At 65.2% G+C, this 15,442-nt stretch overlaps 2 protein-coding genes across 2 annotated transcripts in view; both read left to right on the forward strand.

The window, feature by feature from the left end:
- The window catches only part of PFL1_02954 (uncharacterized protein), a gene marked incomplete at both ends in the record, with an annotated part of 3,723 nt that extends 3,605 nt beyond the window's left edge, over positions 1–118 (forward strand). Inside the window, one exon of the mRNA XM_007880466.1 lies at positions 82–118. Within this exon, the coding sequence (XP_007878657.1) occupies positions 82–118 (37 nt within the window). The remainder of the gene's footprint in view (positions 1–81) is intronic.
- A 9,129-nt stretch (positions 119–9,247) lies between these two features.
- PFL1_02955 (uncharacterized protein) lies at positions 9,248–12,184 on the forward strand (the record flags this gene model as incomplete). The annotated part of the gene is made up of 1 exon (XM_007880467.1): positions 9,248–12,184. The coding sequence occupies one exon, from the start codon at positions 9,248–9,250 to the stop codon at positions 12,182–12,184; it is 2,937 nt and encodes a 978-aa protein (XP_007878658.1).
- Positions 12,185–15,442: the final 3,258 nt, after the last annotated feature.

The following is a 15,442-nucleotide window of genomic DNA, read 5'->3' on the forward strand; positions in this document are numbered from 1 at the left end:
CGAGCGTCGGCGGCGGCGGCGGCGGTGCTGGTCGACGGAGTCCGGCCGGGCTCCGATGGGTCCGCCGAGCGAAGCGGCCAGGCTCAACGCGGCGAGGTGGGAGGCCATCAGAGAGTAGGCGCCGGTACCGGTGGGCAGGCGGCGGTGGTCAGGACCGTGTGTCCTTGCCACGGTGGGGGTCGGCGCTGCGCGATGATGCGCTGGGTGCGGCCGCAAGCAGACGCCGAGAATAGAAAAGCGTGCCCACACCAGGAGCGAGCCCAGTCGCCTGCCAAGAAGAGGAGACCGAGGCGAGGCGAGGCGAGGCCAAGCATGCCGTTGCGTGCTCCGTACCGCACCTGTGCCGTGCCGTGCCGCGCCGCGCCGTATCCGCCCTTCCACCCGGCGGCGCGCTTCCCCACACGCACGGCGCACGCCGGACCTCTCCGCACCAGTGGGACGAGGACGTGTGAGGTCGAGCGGGGGAAGGAAGGAAGGGGGTGTAGGTAGAATGTCCTGTCCTCCATCTCCTGGCTGGTGAAAACAGAGACCCAGGATGCAGAGGCGGGGATGCCAAGCAAAGAACGGAGAGGCCTAACCACGCGACGCTCCCAGACTACGGTACGTACCGGTGCTGATGGTGGTGGAACGGGATATATCACGAGCTGGCGTTCGGTAGCGCACGATATGGAAGTCTAGCTTTTCTTGGCGACCGCCATTCTCGAGCTGCGAGATAAGAAAGACGTGCGGGACAGTGTGAGGGATGAAGCGGGGGGCGGCAAAGGGGTCGGTAGGGAGGTTTAGTACGCTTCTTGGCGTCCTACGCCCTCTCGGGGGGGCGTACGTGGCACTTTTCATTCTTGCAAGGAAAGTGACATCGGGTAGACCTCATATTGGGCGTTGGGCATGCTGGCCTGGCAAGACCAACGTGCGGACGGTGGCGATGATGGCATCCACCCGCGCTCCGCCTCCTCATTGCAAGCATGCCATACATGCACTCCTGCTGGTGTGGCGCGAACGTGGCAGAGGAGGGACTTGGCTTGGCTTGGCGTGCCCCGATACTGCAACCGCCCCGGGACGCACAATCGGAAAGCGCTCGACTCGCAATCGCTCGCTCGCATCGAGATCGGGTGAGAAATGGTCGAGCTTCGGCTCCGACGCCATCGCCGGAACCTCTGCCAGAGATTTTCTCGATTCGAGCTTCTCGACTTGCCCCAAACCCATGCATATGGCTGGCTGGGTGAGGCCGTTCCGTATCGATCTTGCGGCCCGCTCTCGCTCTGTCTCTGTCCGCGTGGCATTACGGCAAGGTCGACGGACGGCAGGAGAGATCCGACTACCTCCGTCGGTCGTCGTCGACCAACGAATGCCGTCGATCTCAGCTGGGTCCTGGAAAGAGGGAGCTGGGGTTCCGGCATGCTTGCATACCGCACCACACGACGGCAGAGCGGTCTGCGTCCTCTTTGACCAGGAAGGGGCCGCTGCGCCGTCTCCCTGACTACCGCCTGCCTACCTCAGCTCAGACGGAGGCCAGCGCGAACCTTTGCTTCGGCCCGGTCTGGCATACGGCGTTGGTCACGTATCCATGCCATCCTGTTGGCGCCCTGTCGGCGGAAGAGATCGAGCTGCGGCTGCAGTCGTCGCCTTTCCTCTTCGTGTCGAAAAGCGACGAGCAAGACCGGATCCGGCATCACCTCGACCGCTGCCGCAGACGGCAGATGGGTCGATCTTGTTGCGCCTCGATACCGATTGCTCGAGAGACGAGTTAGTGGGCCTGGCAAGCGGTCAGGCTTGCGTGACCGGACCAACTCAGCCCACGGTGATTCGTCTCTGGTGAATCGACCGACCCGGGCGCGCGGCCACGGCGCCGTACGTTCGAGCACCTACGTACCGCGTATGTAGCAGCTCTATGGCGAGACGGGGCCGGCCTTGTCTCAAACCTCTTCGTCCCGGCCACGAGGGCTACCGCAGTGGACAGACGTCGTTCGGATCCGTCGTCGACAATTGTGGCGAGAGACTGGTCACCGCTGATCGCCGACCCAACGACCGGCCGGCAAAATCGAGGTGAGCCCGCCCGCAACCTCGTGGCGCCAAACCCCCCCCTCCCCTTTCTGAGCGAGCGTGCCCAGCCTGATCAGCCAGGTGCTCGCTCGCTCGCGTGCTCGTGGCTCTTTTTTTGTCTCGCTTCCTCGCCTGCCCGTCTTGGATCGGAGGATTTGCCGTCTGCTTCAGCCGGCCGTGCGCTGGAAGCCCTACCTGTAGCCCGGTTGGTCCCAGAGCTTTCGACTGTCCCCGGCCGACCGGCGTGCCTGCCGAAACCGTCCAGCGACCATACATGCGTCCTCGCTCAGGATCAAGCAAGACAGGCTAGGAAAACCCAAGCGGGAAAAGCCGACGAAATTCGACGAGGCCGGTCGTCTGTCGCAGCTCTCGCACACCCAGACCACCCCGCTGCCGCCGCCGCTGCCGTCGTCGTTGTCGCCGCCGACACCCACCGAGCGTCCCTCGCGCCTAACCCTTGACCCACCTACATGCATGGCAGAGGACGAGCAAGCTGGGAGCGGTCAGCCAGCCACAGGTTTCGCCTGGCCAGGCCTGGCCATGTTCGCGTTGCCAGCGCCGTCGTCATCGTCGTTCGTTGTCGTCGCCCTTCCGCCCCGCCGCCTGCACCCTTCCCATCGGGAACCAGCATCCATCCATCCTGTAACCAGGGCGGACCAGGGCAGACTGGGCACGCCACCTCGCTGAACCCCTTTTGGCGGCGGCCAAACCGACATCGGCCCGCTGACAATTCGACCTGCTGGCCGTCGCTGCCCGCTCGCTCGCTTGCTTGCGTCCAACATCTCGACGGCCCCGAAGGTCGACCTTAGCTTGCCCGTCTTCTTCAGGCCACCGCCCCTCTCCTGTGGCCTGCCGGAAGCGCCGTACCGCCCCTAGCCCTCTGTGTCTACCAATCACCGGCGCATGGCTGCCATGCCGGAACAAAGGAGCCTATCGCCGGTCTAGTGGTTCGGTGTAGCACGCGATGCCGTCCGCCCATCGCGCACCAGCTGCCCCGTACGCCTGGATACAGTACCTGTACGGCACCTTGTGTAGGTGCCCATGGGCCTCTCGACTGCCGGGAGTCGGACCATCGATGGACGGCATCGCCGCAGGCATAGCCAAAAATACTGTCTCAAGGATCACGACGAGGGGAGCGGCAGAAGGCGCGGCTGACAGCCTGGCCTAGGCTTGGCAGTCTCGCGCCGTGCGGCAGGCCAGTGGGGCCATCGGCCAGCGGCGGGCGACGGAGACGACGGGTCCACCCATGTTTGCGGTCTCGCCGTCGTGGCCAGCCAGCCACACATCGATCTTCCATCTGTCCCGTCAGGTGGGGTTCGCATCTCGCGCTCAAATCTCTCCACGCCGCCCGCCCGCCAGCCAGGCCAGGACTCGGTCCGCGGGGCCACGCCAAGGGATGGCTGCGGTGCGGTCCTAGCTCGGCCCCGCGTTTTGCCAAGAAGAACCCGGCTTCTCAGGTGGCGCGAGCCCTTCCTCAAGACTCTCGTTCGTGGCTCGCAACGGCGGCGGGCGGAACGATCCGAGCGAGCGGGATGCCATTCTTCGGGAACGGGAGGGCTGGTCTTGGCCTTCTGCCCTCTGCCCTGTGCCCTCAGCCCTGTATGGCCTACCATGCACCGTGCTGCCGGGCAACGTGGCGCCGCTGTCGCTACGATGCCGCACGCATCCTTTCGCCTTGGCCCCGCAAGAGGGAGGCAAGGAAGCAAGCAAGCATGCAAGCAGGATCCTTGATCAGGCTGACTAGGGCTGAAGTGGCCAGACCACGGAGAAGAGCGGTGGCGGCGCGGACCCGTCTCGGTGAGGAGCGGGACGACAGGGGGCAGACCAGGCACTCCTCGAGCCTCGGTACCGCAGCGAGCCAACCCAGACCAGACCAGACCAGACCAGGCCAGGCCCAGCCATGCCTGACGGGGTCTTGGCGGGGCGCAGAATACAGACATGCTGTGGTTCGGGTACGCCTGATATCAATCATGATCGCGAGCAAGGCGGGGCCCCGTTTCCTCCGGCTGGCGTCTTGGCGCCTCCTTGGTCTGGCCTGGGCCTCGCGTTGCTTGGCGCCCCATCCTTGCCAGAGGCAGGCTAGGCGGCGTCGGGAGTAGCGGCGACGCCGACGATATGATGACGGCAGCGATACCGTATCTCGACGTGCGGACGGCCCGTCAGTCACGGTGGTCTCCGTACCGTAGGCAGGCGCTTGATTGAGCCTTGGCATCGCAGGACCGTCTACATATCCAAGTTCTGCTCGACCCCGCGCCCCATCCCCACGATTCCACGACGGCTCGACAGCGTGAGCTCGAGGTTGCTTGATACGTCCGCTCGAGTGCCGTTCTTCTCGTCGAGATGGCGTCGCCGTTGCCATGTTCGACCCCGAGCTCGGCGTAGCCCTCATTCCTGCCAAGTCACGACGACGGCGGCGGCCACGGAGTCTCTGTCTGCTTTCGTAGACTTCATATCTCGCTTTCGACGACATGGTCCGAGCATCGCTAGACGAGGCCTTGGCAAGGCCAAGCCAACGATGACAAGGTCGGTCGGCAATCGATCCCAGCCCATCCCAGCCCATCCCAGCCCATCCCAGCCCATCCCAGCACATCGCAGGCCTGGGCTGGTCCCCAGTTCTTGATTCGTATCGTATCCTCGAGAAGGGCGCTTGCCGCGCCAGACCGGCAGGGTTCCGAGCAGTCCGGGGCACCGCACCCTTTGGGACCCTCTCCCTCCTGCCTCCTCCTTCGCCCCGAGGCGACAGCGGGCGCTCAGCAACGTCAAGCCGTGTACAGCGTGTCGGGCTTCGGCTGAACTTGCTTTGGACGGCCGCGAGGCACGCCCCTCAGACGAACGGTAAGGCACGGCGCGCCGCGACAACGGCAACGTCGTCGTCGACAACGACAACGAGCCTCGCCTGGCCATCGCAAACGCAGCAAGGCGTTCGTTGCCATGCTTGACTCCGCCCGCTTTCCCTGAGGAACAGCGGGGTGGGGCGGTCGAGATCGAATCGGGTCCAACTCAAACCCCTGTCAACCTGCCCCTGCCTCTTCTTTGGGGCAAGCAGGGAAGCCCAGAAGCCAGGCAGGTGAAGGACGTGAGGCGAGGTTTCGTCGGCGCACCTTCGGGCCCCAGCGCGACCAGGTGAGGTAGGTATCCGGGTGTTCCCTGTTTACCTGCTGCCGTTATCGCATCGGCATCGGATCTGGCAGTTTGCTTCCCAAAACCACCTCGCCCCGATCGAACAAGGACGGGCATCTCGTCGAGAAGCGAGGCGAGCGCGGGGGTACCGGTAGCAAGAGGCCGATACGGGCGGTCCGCCATCCCATGGTGTTGACGAGGCCAGCGACGATGGTGGCGGGCCTTGTCAGGTAGCTCGAGCATGCAGCCGTAGCGCGAGCCCCTATCGACGACGCCCGCCGCGGCGGCCTCGCGGACAGAGGCAGCTACAGTAGCCCTCTCGCAGGAAGCATGACACCGACCAGCGCCCGTCTCGTCCTTTTTGTCGTATGTGCTTGAACGTCGACACCGCCGCCGCGGCCGCCGGCTGCTGCTGCTGCTGCCCGCATGCTCTAGCTTCCAGCGTGACCAGCTGTAGCCTGCCCGATGATGATTCTCGACTGACCAGGTGGACTGAGCGTGCGCCAGCGCAGCCGCCGCCGCATGCTAGAGCGTGGTTCGCTCGGCCCAAGGAACGGGCCGAGGGCCTTCCAGCGGTCGAGGCGGTCGCCGTCGCGAGCGCGATCCCTCACCTCACGGTGTGAGCCAGCTAAGGCACCTCGAGCCGGGTCCTCGGCCATCGTGATGTTCGGAAGGTGGGCGATACCCCTGCTGTACGTTGCGCATACGTGCTTTGTCTTCGAGATATGACGACCATCGGCCGCCAACGACGCGTACGTGCTGGCACTGCGCTGCTGGGACGAAGAACGCCGACCGGCGGCGACACCACCGCCAACAGGCCAGGGCAGCCGGCAGCAGCCTGCACCAGCCGCAGCCGCAGCAGCAGCAGCAGCAGCTCGCAGCGCTTCGGCCGGCCCAATGCGGGAGGACGGCGACGAAGACGACGCAGACGGCCAAAGTCGACGGTACCGTACGTCTCACTGCCCAGGTCACTGTACGTACGACAAGGTCGAGGCGGCGCTGGGTCGCTGGCTGGCGGTTGGACCAATCGCGCACGATGCGCCTTGCTTGCCTTGCTTGCCTTGCTTGCCTTGCTCGCCTTGCTCGCGCGTTGCCTGGCCGTCCCAGACCTGTCTGCCAGCCTACAGCGGCGGGGCTCGGACGCAGACGGACAGGAGGAGGCCACCGGACGCTGCAAGAGATGCCGCCGCCGTCGTTCCTCTGCATCGCGCTGCTGCATCTTCCGCCGCTCCCCGAGGCAGCCCTGCCCGCTTCCAGCTTCCAACCTGCTGTAGTTAGGCAGCGCTTGCTTGCCGTGCGTGCTCCCTGCCTGCCTGCCTGCCTGCCTGCCTGCCTGCCTGCCTGCCTGCCTGCCGCCACCAGCTCTTGCAGCGAGGAGCATACAGCAGCACCATCGACGCGACCTGGCGAGTTCGATCGCTCGATCTGGCCGTCCCTCGCCTCCCTTGTCTCATCATATCGCTCGCGGTCTTTTTGTCGGTCGTTCCGCCAGATGTCTGCCGGCAGGCGGGGACCGGGCACCGTACTGTACATAGATTCAGCACCCGTCGTTTCTAGGTACCGCGGGCCGTTGGCACAGGTGAAGAGCCAAGCATGGGCGGACGAGGGGGCGAACAAGCTGCTTGTACCGAAGAAACAGCATCGAAGTTGCGTGCTGCGGCAGCGACGGAGGGGCTCCCTGCTTTGCCAGCTTGCCTGCTTGCTTGCCCGGCTGGCCTTGACACGGGCGGCCGTCGGTCGAGGGCGCCGAAGTTTCCCGCCCCTGCCCAGCCTGTCTAGCCCCACCCAACCTAACCTGCCTCGATCAGACGGCAAACTTGGCCGCGTCGTTCAATCCCAATTTTGAATTCAACAGCTCGGGGATCTGCACGGCTGCATCCGCACGATACAAATTGGCCGCCTCCCTCGAATTGAACCAACCTCGAGGCAGCCAGCCAAGGCCGGGAGGCTAGGCAGGGTTCGACCGAGCGGTGACCACCGACGGGCCCCTAGCCTGGCCTGCCTGGCCCTAACCTAGGTTGGCGGCGCCGCGGTCCAACCCTCGGTTCAAATTCAAGTCAATTTCCGATCCCAAGCCTGCCCGCCGTCGATTTGAAAATTTAGCGCCAGCCTTGGCGGGGCGGGCCCTGTTATTACAATTTGTATTCCAGTGGCCCAGAGATAAGCAGGCAGGATGGCGGCGGCGGCGGCGTCGTTGAATTCGGCCACGAGCTTGCCTTGCGTTGTTTCGGCTGCCGGCCCGTCCGCGCAATTCCAGAGGCAAGGCGCCGCTGACGGCCAGAGAGGGGGTCTAGCTTAGCCCCGGTCTTGGCTTTCCTCGCCCTCGCCTGCTGGCTCGTCGAGCGCGGCGCCGGCCAAGCCCACCCAGGTTTTCCAGGTTCAGTCCTCGCGCGAGGCGGCGCCGGGACTGCCTTATCCCAGCCTATGGCGCTCGCCCTCCTCCCCAGGCTGCCCTCTTGGCCCAGGGCCCGGGCCAGGGCCAAAGGGAGGCAGGGCCAGGCCTGGCGAGCGACATCGGAGGTTTCGGTCGGGCGGCTGTCAATCCGCCCAGGCCCCCTCGCCAGCGGCGAGCCCCCCTGCCTCGAGAGAAGGTGCGAGCCCAACGCAAACCTGCCAGCTTCTGCACAAGGGGAGAGGGGCAGCGTGGCCGGCCAGGCCAGCCGCAAACCCCCCTGTCGCTCTTCTCCCTGCCTGCCGCCCTCGCTCGACGGCTCGCCCGCCTGCCCGCCGTCGGCCTGGCCGCCCAACCTCGCCCGACGAAGGCGAGAATTTTTTTCTTCCTCGCTGCCGCCTGCCGCCTGCCGCCCTCGCCCTCGCCGTGCACCTGGTGGTTGGTGGTGTGCGTGGTGCGTGGTGTGTGGTGTTGCTCGACCTTGGCTCCCCCTCGCTGTGGGCTGGCTGGCTTGCTCGCCGCATGAGGAGAATCGACGCCCCTCGACGGCGGGAGGACGGCATCAGGCAGCGTGCATCCCGCCTGGGCGGGAGGAAGGGGCCCCCCAACCCAACCCTAGCCCTGGCCTGGCCTAGCCTGGCCCTGGCCGCTGGTGTTTTGGCCGGTCCAGCGCTATTTTGCGCTCTCGTGCTCGCTCGGTCCCCTGCCTGCCTGCCTGCCTGACTGCCTAGGGCTCGGGGGGCCCGAAGACGACGGGGGGCACCTCGCTGGCCCCAGCCTCCAGCCTGCTGCTCGTCGGCGCTCGCTCCGCCCCCTCTCCAGCCCCTGATCGTCGCTGGATCTTCCGGCGACCGAATAAAACGGCCCTCGACCATCCTCCCTCCCCTCGACCGCACCCACCCCCTCTTCACCTTCTTCCCCTCCCTTCCCTTCCCTCCGACCCATCCTCCTCACCCCCCCTTCTCCTGGCCGCCCGTGTCTTTTGATCCTTCCTTCAGCGAGGAGCATCGAAAGACCGCTTCGTTTCTCGAGAGACTCTTTTCCGCCCCACCCCGAAGAGAGCCCCGCGAGAACCTCCCTCCTCCCGCCGCCGCCGCCGACCTCGACCTCGACGACGCCGAACAAGGTTCCTCTCTCGACACGCTCAGGCAAGTACATTCCAGCTAACAGGTGAGCATCGCACGCGCACGCGAACGACGTTGAGCACGGCGTTCCGGAGGCGGCCGCTGCCATTGCCTCGACCGAGAGTGAGGGCCTGCGCCCGACTGGCGGCCTTGCCGGATTGCCCACATGCGAGCGTGAGGCGTCCAAGCAACCTGCTTGGCTGGAATGGGAGCTCGATGACGGGCAGGTGGGGCTGACCTTCATCTCGCCCTCCGACGCCGCGCGGTCATCCTCGGGCCGGGCCGAACGAAGTTTGGCGCATCTCGATTATTGGCGCACCGTCGACTGACCCACCTGTGCTCCCCCCTTTTGCTGCCTTCATTGCGCCAATCAGCCCCTGCAACTGATCGATCGCTCCTACAACACCACTCCGGCCTCAGCCCCGACAAGCAGTGAGCATCGCCCAGTTGTCCCTTTCTTGCTCCGTTGAAATACTGGCGGCCCTCTCGGGCTTCCCACGTCGGAGCAGTTCTCTGACCGTCCTCCCTCCGCTGCTCTTGCTCGCCTCGCCACCGCCACCGCCCGCAGACCATGTCCGCCCCCGTCGAAGAAAAGGTGGCCGCCACCACCCCCGCCGCCGAGACCCCCGTGGTCGAGGAGAAGAAGGAGCGCAAGCACCGTGACATTGACGCCGAGCATGAGGCGGCTGGCCCCAAGCATGCTCTGGTCGACATGAGCACCATTGAGCTCAAGGCCGAGGACCTGTACGACAAGGCCAAGGTCGACATCGAGACGCTCGAGCTCGAGGACGTCTGGACGCTCCTCCAGTGCTCCGAGGCCGGCCTGACCGAGCCCGAGGTGCAGCGCCGCCGCGAGATCTTCGGCCCCAACAAGGTCGAGACCGAGGAGCAGAACCCCATCCTCCAGTTCCTCAGCTTCATGTGGAACCCGCTCTCGTGGGTCATGGAGGGCGCCGCCATTGTCGCCATCGGCCTCTCCAACGGCGAGGGCAAGCCCCCGGACTGGCCCGACTTTGTCGGCATCGTGCTGCTCCTGCTCGTCAACGCCACCATCGGCTTCATCGAGGAGCGCAACGCCGGCAACGCCGTCAAGGCCCTCATGGACTCGCTCGCCCCCAAGGCCAAGTGCAAGCGTGACGGACAGTGGATCGAGATTGAGTCGTCGGACCTGGTTCCCGGAGACGTCATCGCCTTCAAGATCGGCGACATCGTTCCCGGCGACTGCCGCCTCTTTGACGCCATCACCGTCTCGTGCGACCAGGCCTCGCTCACCGGCGAGTCGCTGCCCGTCAACAAGAAGGTCGGCGACCAGTGCTTCTCGGGCTCTACCTGCAAGCAGGGCGAGGCCGAGGGCGTCGTCATCTCGACTGGTCCCAACACCTTCTTCGGACGCGCCGCCACCCTGATTGGCTCCGACGACGACTCGACTGGTCACCTGCAGAAGGTCCTGGCCCGCATCGGTCTCTTCTGCATGGTCACCATCGGCCTCTTCATCGTCCTCGAGATCCTCATCCTCTACGCCGGCTTCCGCTACAACTACCGCCGCGGCATCGACAACATCCTCGTCCTCCTGATCGGCGGTATCCCCATCGCCATGCCCTGCGTCCTGTCGGTCACCATGGCCGTCGGCGCCCAGCAGCTCGCCAAGCACAAGGCCATCGTCACCCGCATCACGGCCATCGAGGAGCTCGCCGGCGTCGACATCCTCTGCTCCGACAAGACCGGCACGCTCACCACCAACAAGCTCACCATCGACACCGAGCTGGTCAAGCTCTACAGCGACTGGGCCAGCGTCGACGACGTCATCCTCTTCGGCGCCTACGCCTCGAGGACCGAGAACCAGGACGCCATCGACGCCACCATTGTCGGCACGCTCAAGGACGCCTCGGCCGCTCGCGCCGGCATCAAGCTGCTCGACTTCAAGGCCTTCAACCCCGTCGACAAGCGCACCGAGATCACCTACCTCGAGGAGGCTACCGGCAAGACGAAGCGTGTCACCAAGGGCATGACCTCGATCATCATCGACCTCTGCTCGCGCAACAAGACCTCGGCCCAGGAGGACCAGCTCGAGGCCGACGTCGAGGAGTTTGCCAACCGTGGTCTGCGTGGCCTCGCCGTCGCCTTCGAGGAGGTCCCCTCCGGTCAGGTTGACGGTCCCGGCAACGGCTTCGAGCTCCTCGGCCTGCTCGCCATCTTCGACCCCCCGCGCCACGACACCAAGGAGACGCTCGACAACGCCCAGGCGCTCGGCGTCCGCGTCAAGATGGTCACCGGCGACCAGCTCGCCATCGCCAAGGAGACTGGCCGCCGCCTCGGCCTGGGTGACCGCATGTTCAACTCCAAGATCCTCGTCGACGGCGTCCTGCCCGCCGGCTCGCCCTACAAGAGCCTCGACGAGATGATCCTCGACGTCGACGGCTTCGCCGGTGTCTTCCCCGAGCACAAGTACGAGATTGTCAAGAGGCTCCAGGGTCTCGGACACCTGACGGCCATGACCGGCGACGGCGCCAACGACGCCCCCGCCCTTGCCCGTGCCAACGTCGGCGTCGCCGTCGAGGGTGCCACCGACGCCGCCCGCGGCGCTGCCGACATTGTCCTCACCGAGCCCGGTCTGTCGACCATTGTCGAGGCCATCCGCCAGTCGCGTGTCATCTTCGGCCGCATGAAGAACTACGCCGCCTACGCCGCCGCCATCACCATCCGTGTCGTTGTCGGCTTCGCGCTGCTCGCCTTCATCTGGAAGTCGGACTTCCCGCCGTTCATGGTCCTCATCATCGCCTTCCTCAACGACGGCTCCATCATGACGCTGTCGCTCGACACGGTCAAGCCGGCGCTCGAGCCGCAGCACTGGGACCTCACCGAGCTCTTCTTCTGCGGCTCGCTCTACGGCCTGTACCAGGTGGCCTCGACGCTGTCGTTCTTCGCCGTCATCTACAACACGACGTTCTTCGAGGACAAGTTCGGCGTCGACGCCTACCACGGCAACCCCAACGACCCGCACCTGCACATGATCATCTACCTCCAGGTCGCCATCCTCGCCCAGGCCCTCATCTTCGTCACCCGCTCCCACAGCTTCTCGTGGATGGAGAGGCCGTCGTTCGCCCTCATGGGCGCCTTCTGCCTCGCCCAGCTCATCTCGTCGATCATCGCCGCCTACGGCGACTGGGGCTTCACCAACGTCAAGGCCATCTCCGGCGGCTGGATCGGCATCGTCTGGGTGTGGAACATTGTCTGGTACTTCCCGATGGACTTTGTCAAGTTTGGCGCCAAGTTCCTGCTCAAGAAGGTGCGCAGCAACAAGACGCCGGCCGCCGCCCACGCCAGCCTCAGCCGCACCACGAGCCGCGCCGAGAGCTACTACTCGAACCGCACCTCGTTCCTCAAGCGCGCCCAGCGCACCGTCGGCTTCGGCGGCAAGCAGAAGGTGCACATGTCGAGCAACGAGCTGCAGCGCCTCGGCAGCATCCAGGCCCAGGAGGCCGGCCGCCGCCTGTCGCGCACCAACTGAGCGGACGAGCGCGCGCGCACACACACGGTCCCTCCCGCTCCGCTCCGCTTCGGCTGACTGGGTCGGTCGGCTCGGTCCTGTTGCTCTCTTCTCGCTCGTCGCCCGTGGCCACGGCGCGCCGGGGGGTTGGGCTGTACCCAGTATTCCCCTCGCCTCGTAAACCCCCCCTTCCCCCGGCCATGCCACGGCGCAACGACGCGATGCGCGGGTGCCATTTTGGACGGATTCGACGAGATGAGCGAGCCGGCGCCGCCTTCGCCCACACCATCACCATCGCCACCCTGCTTTGCCCTACCCCTCGCCCCGCTTTGCTCCGCTCTATAGACTATATCCCCTCTAACTCCTCGGCTGGCACGACGACGACGGTGCAGATGTTGATGACGGCGACGGCGGCGTTGGCGGCGGCTGCGACGGCTCTGCGCCGTCGCCCGCTCCTCGTCTTGACCTCTCCTCTCTCCTCACCCTTCTCCCTCTCCGCGCTTTTCTCTCTCTCTCTCTCACTCCATACTTTCTCTTCTATACACATCTGCATCGCAACTGACCCGAACGAACGACACCCGAATCGAAAGCCAATGACGCATCCACCGCCTCGTCTGTCCTTGACCGTCGTCTCCTGTCGAGAGCCCCCTGGGGGATGGCAGGGTTGGCCTGCGACAAGGGCAAAAACTCAGCTAGATTGACAGGCTGGCAGATTGGCTGGCTGGCCGACGGGCTGGCTGGCTGTCTGGGGAGATAGAGACGCTGCGCCGATTCGCTGCCGGTGGGCGTGGCGCGCCGCCCCGTTGGCACGTTATTCGACTGACCCACCTTGGCCGCTGACGGTCGCCTGGCCAACCGGCCCACAGATGAATTAATTGATTCTTGCTCGGCCTCGTGGCTGACTTGCCACCACCAACACCACCCACCACCGTTGCTGGCAACGGCTCTGGCCTTTTGCAGCGCGCCGCCGCCCAGAACAGACCACGACAACGCTCGCCTTGCTTGTGTATGTACCTACCCCTGTCTCCGTCGCCAAGGAGCGACGACAACCACTGGGGGATGCGCACCTCTGGAAATGCGTTTCCAGAGTAGTTTCCAGTGGTCCTGGAACAGGCAACTTTTCCAGCGTTTCCACGGCCCGTGGAAAAGTGTATGTTCCAGCGATGTTCCAGCGTTCGTGCATCGGCGTGGGGAAAATGCAGGTGGGCCAAAAAACCCGGATGAAGCACCCGGATGCTTGGCACACTGGCGAGGTGCCTCGGCAAGCAGCCCACAGCTTGCTTGCCCCTTCGTCGCGCGGCTCTTGCCTCTGTACAGGTAGCAGCTCCTTGGAGCACTCAACTTGGCACTTTGGCTCGTCACACTTGCTGACACCTACTATTACGTTGGGACCTGCAATAGTTCCAGGTGTGGCAAAGCAAAAGTCTTGACTTGTGCCTTGTTTTGAGCAGGCAAAGGTGGCGAGAAAAATAGGCGCGTGCTGCACGTACGCTGGAAAAGCTCTGGAAAGGACGCCTTTTTCCAGGACCTCTGGAAAAGCTCTGGAACGCGAACCCTGTTCCACGACCATTGGAACAGCTCTGGAACAGGCAACATGTTCCAACACCCCTGGAAAATCCCTGGAACATATTTTCCAGAGGTGCGCATCCCCCAGTGAACGATCCGCCGTGCTTGCCTCCGGAGACCGACAGCGCCCGCAAACCGCCTCGCCTCGCCCCGCCTCGCCGCGCCACCTGCTTGCTGCCTGCTACGTGGCGCAGGCCCACACGTCTGTCGCACGCCCACCATCGCCACCGCCGTGGCTTTGCCTCTCCTGAGAAGATACTGTAGCGCCCTGGCACATGGCGTACCGGGCGGCTGTGACGCCCTCGCCGCAACATCCGCTCGTAGCTCGGATCGTCGTTCCCGCGGCACCCGCCCGCACGGCCATTGCCGCCACATGGGTTCGACCAGGCTAGCACAGTGGTACCGGGGCGATCGCTGTCGTCGCCGCCGTCGCTCGTGGTCCGAGCAAATCACAGATCGAAAGAAGGCTAGGATCTCGGATCGTGCAGGAAGGCTCGCCTTCCCAACGGCTGTATCCAGCGAGACGGTCACGCCTGCGCCCGGCATGCCCACCAAGGAAGAGATCATCGGTGTTCCTTGACCGACCACAGAGGCTGACGAACCAGCCCCGGACGACACCCTTCTTGCCATCTGCCGGTCAGCTTGAGCGAGCCCGGCGGCTGCTGCGACTCTGACAGCGCCCACCCACTTGCCGCCGGCGCGCGTTGCCCGAATGGGGCCACGTCCCCGGCATGCACGTCCAAAGAGAAGCGGTAATCTCCAACCTTCGAGTGTCATCGTCATCGGGTTGATCCGAGGCGACCTTTGTCCCCGAGCTGCCTCTTGCCGCGATGCTCGTTGGCACGACCCTCGTTGACCGTGCTACACCCGCCCCGTGCGGCAAGCGCCCAGCCGCACCGCCTTGACACCTGCCGCCCAGACGCTGGCAATGCGACCATCCACCCACCAGTCTTCTCCTCTGGCGCTTCTACCGGATGTACGACAGGACACTCGCTGACTTGCGAGACACTGCGGCAGCATGGTCTGGCCTCGACCATGCCCCTCGTCATCCCGCCCGTCCGTCGAGGAGAGACGGACGGCCCAGCGGGCATCGCTGCTGTATAAAGCCCACCGCTCTAGCCCTGGCAGTCCGCTCTCCTCACACATCCTCACACACATCCTCTTCTTCTCTTAATCCCCTTGACCTTCTCTCGCGCCAGGCTCCTCCCTCACGGCCTTCATCCTCGCATCTCGCAACCGCCGGTCGGTTCTCCCAGAACGCTCTAATCCTCAATCGCACACCAAGATGCGCGCCTCGCTTGTCCACCTCCTCCCCCTGATCGCCATTGCGATCTCGAGCAGCGTCGCCACGGTGCCGGCACCCGGACCGCTCTCGCCCCGCCACCTCAAGCATTCTCACCGCCACCATCGCCACGGCAAGCACGGAAAGCACGACCACAAGCTCGCCTCCCGTTCCCCCGATACGTACGACGGTGGCTACACCGGCTCCGGCTTCCCTGGTGGAGGCAGCGGTGGCGGTGGCGGCGGCGGTGGAGGCGGAGGCGGAGGCGGAGGTAGCGGCGGTGGTCTTGGCGGAGGCGTTGGTGGTGGCGTTGGTGGTGGCGTTGGTGGTGGCGTTGGTGGTGGAACTGGTGGTGGAGACGGTGGTGCAGCTGGCGGTGGAGCTGGTGGTGGAGACGGTGGTGGAGCTGGCGGTGGAGCTGGCGGTGGAGC

Source organism: Pseudozyma flocculosa (assembly GCF_000417875.1).
Source record: "Pseudozyma flocculosa PF-1 unplaced genomic scaffold scaffold00008, whole genome shotgun sequence".
Lineage (NCBI taxonomy): Eukaryota > Fungi > Basidiomycota > Ustilaginomycetes > Ustilaginales > Ustilaginaceae > Pseudozyma > Pseudozyma flocculosa.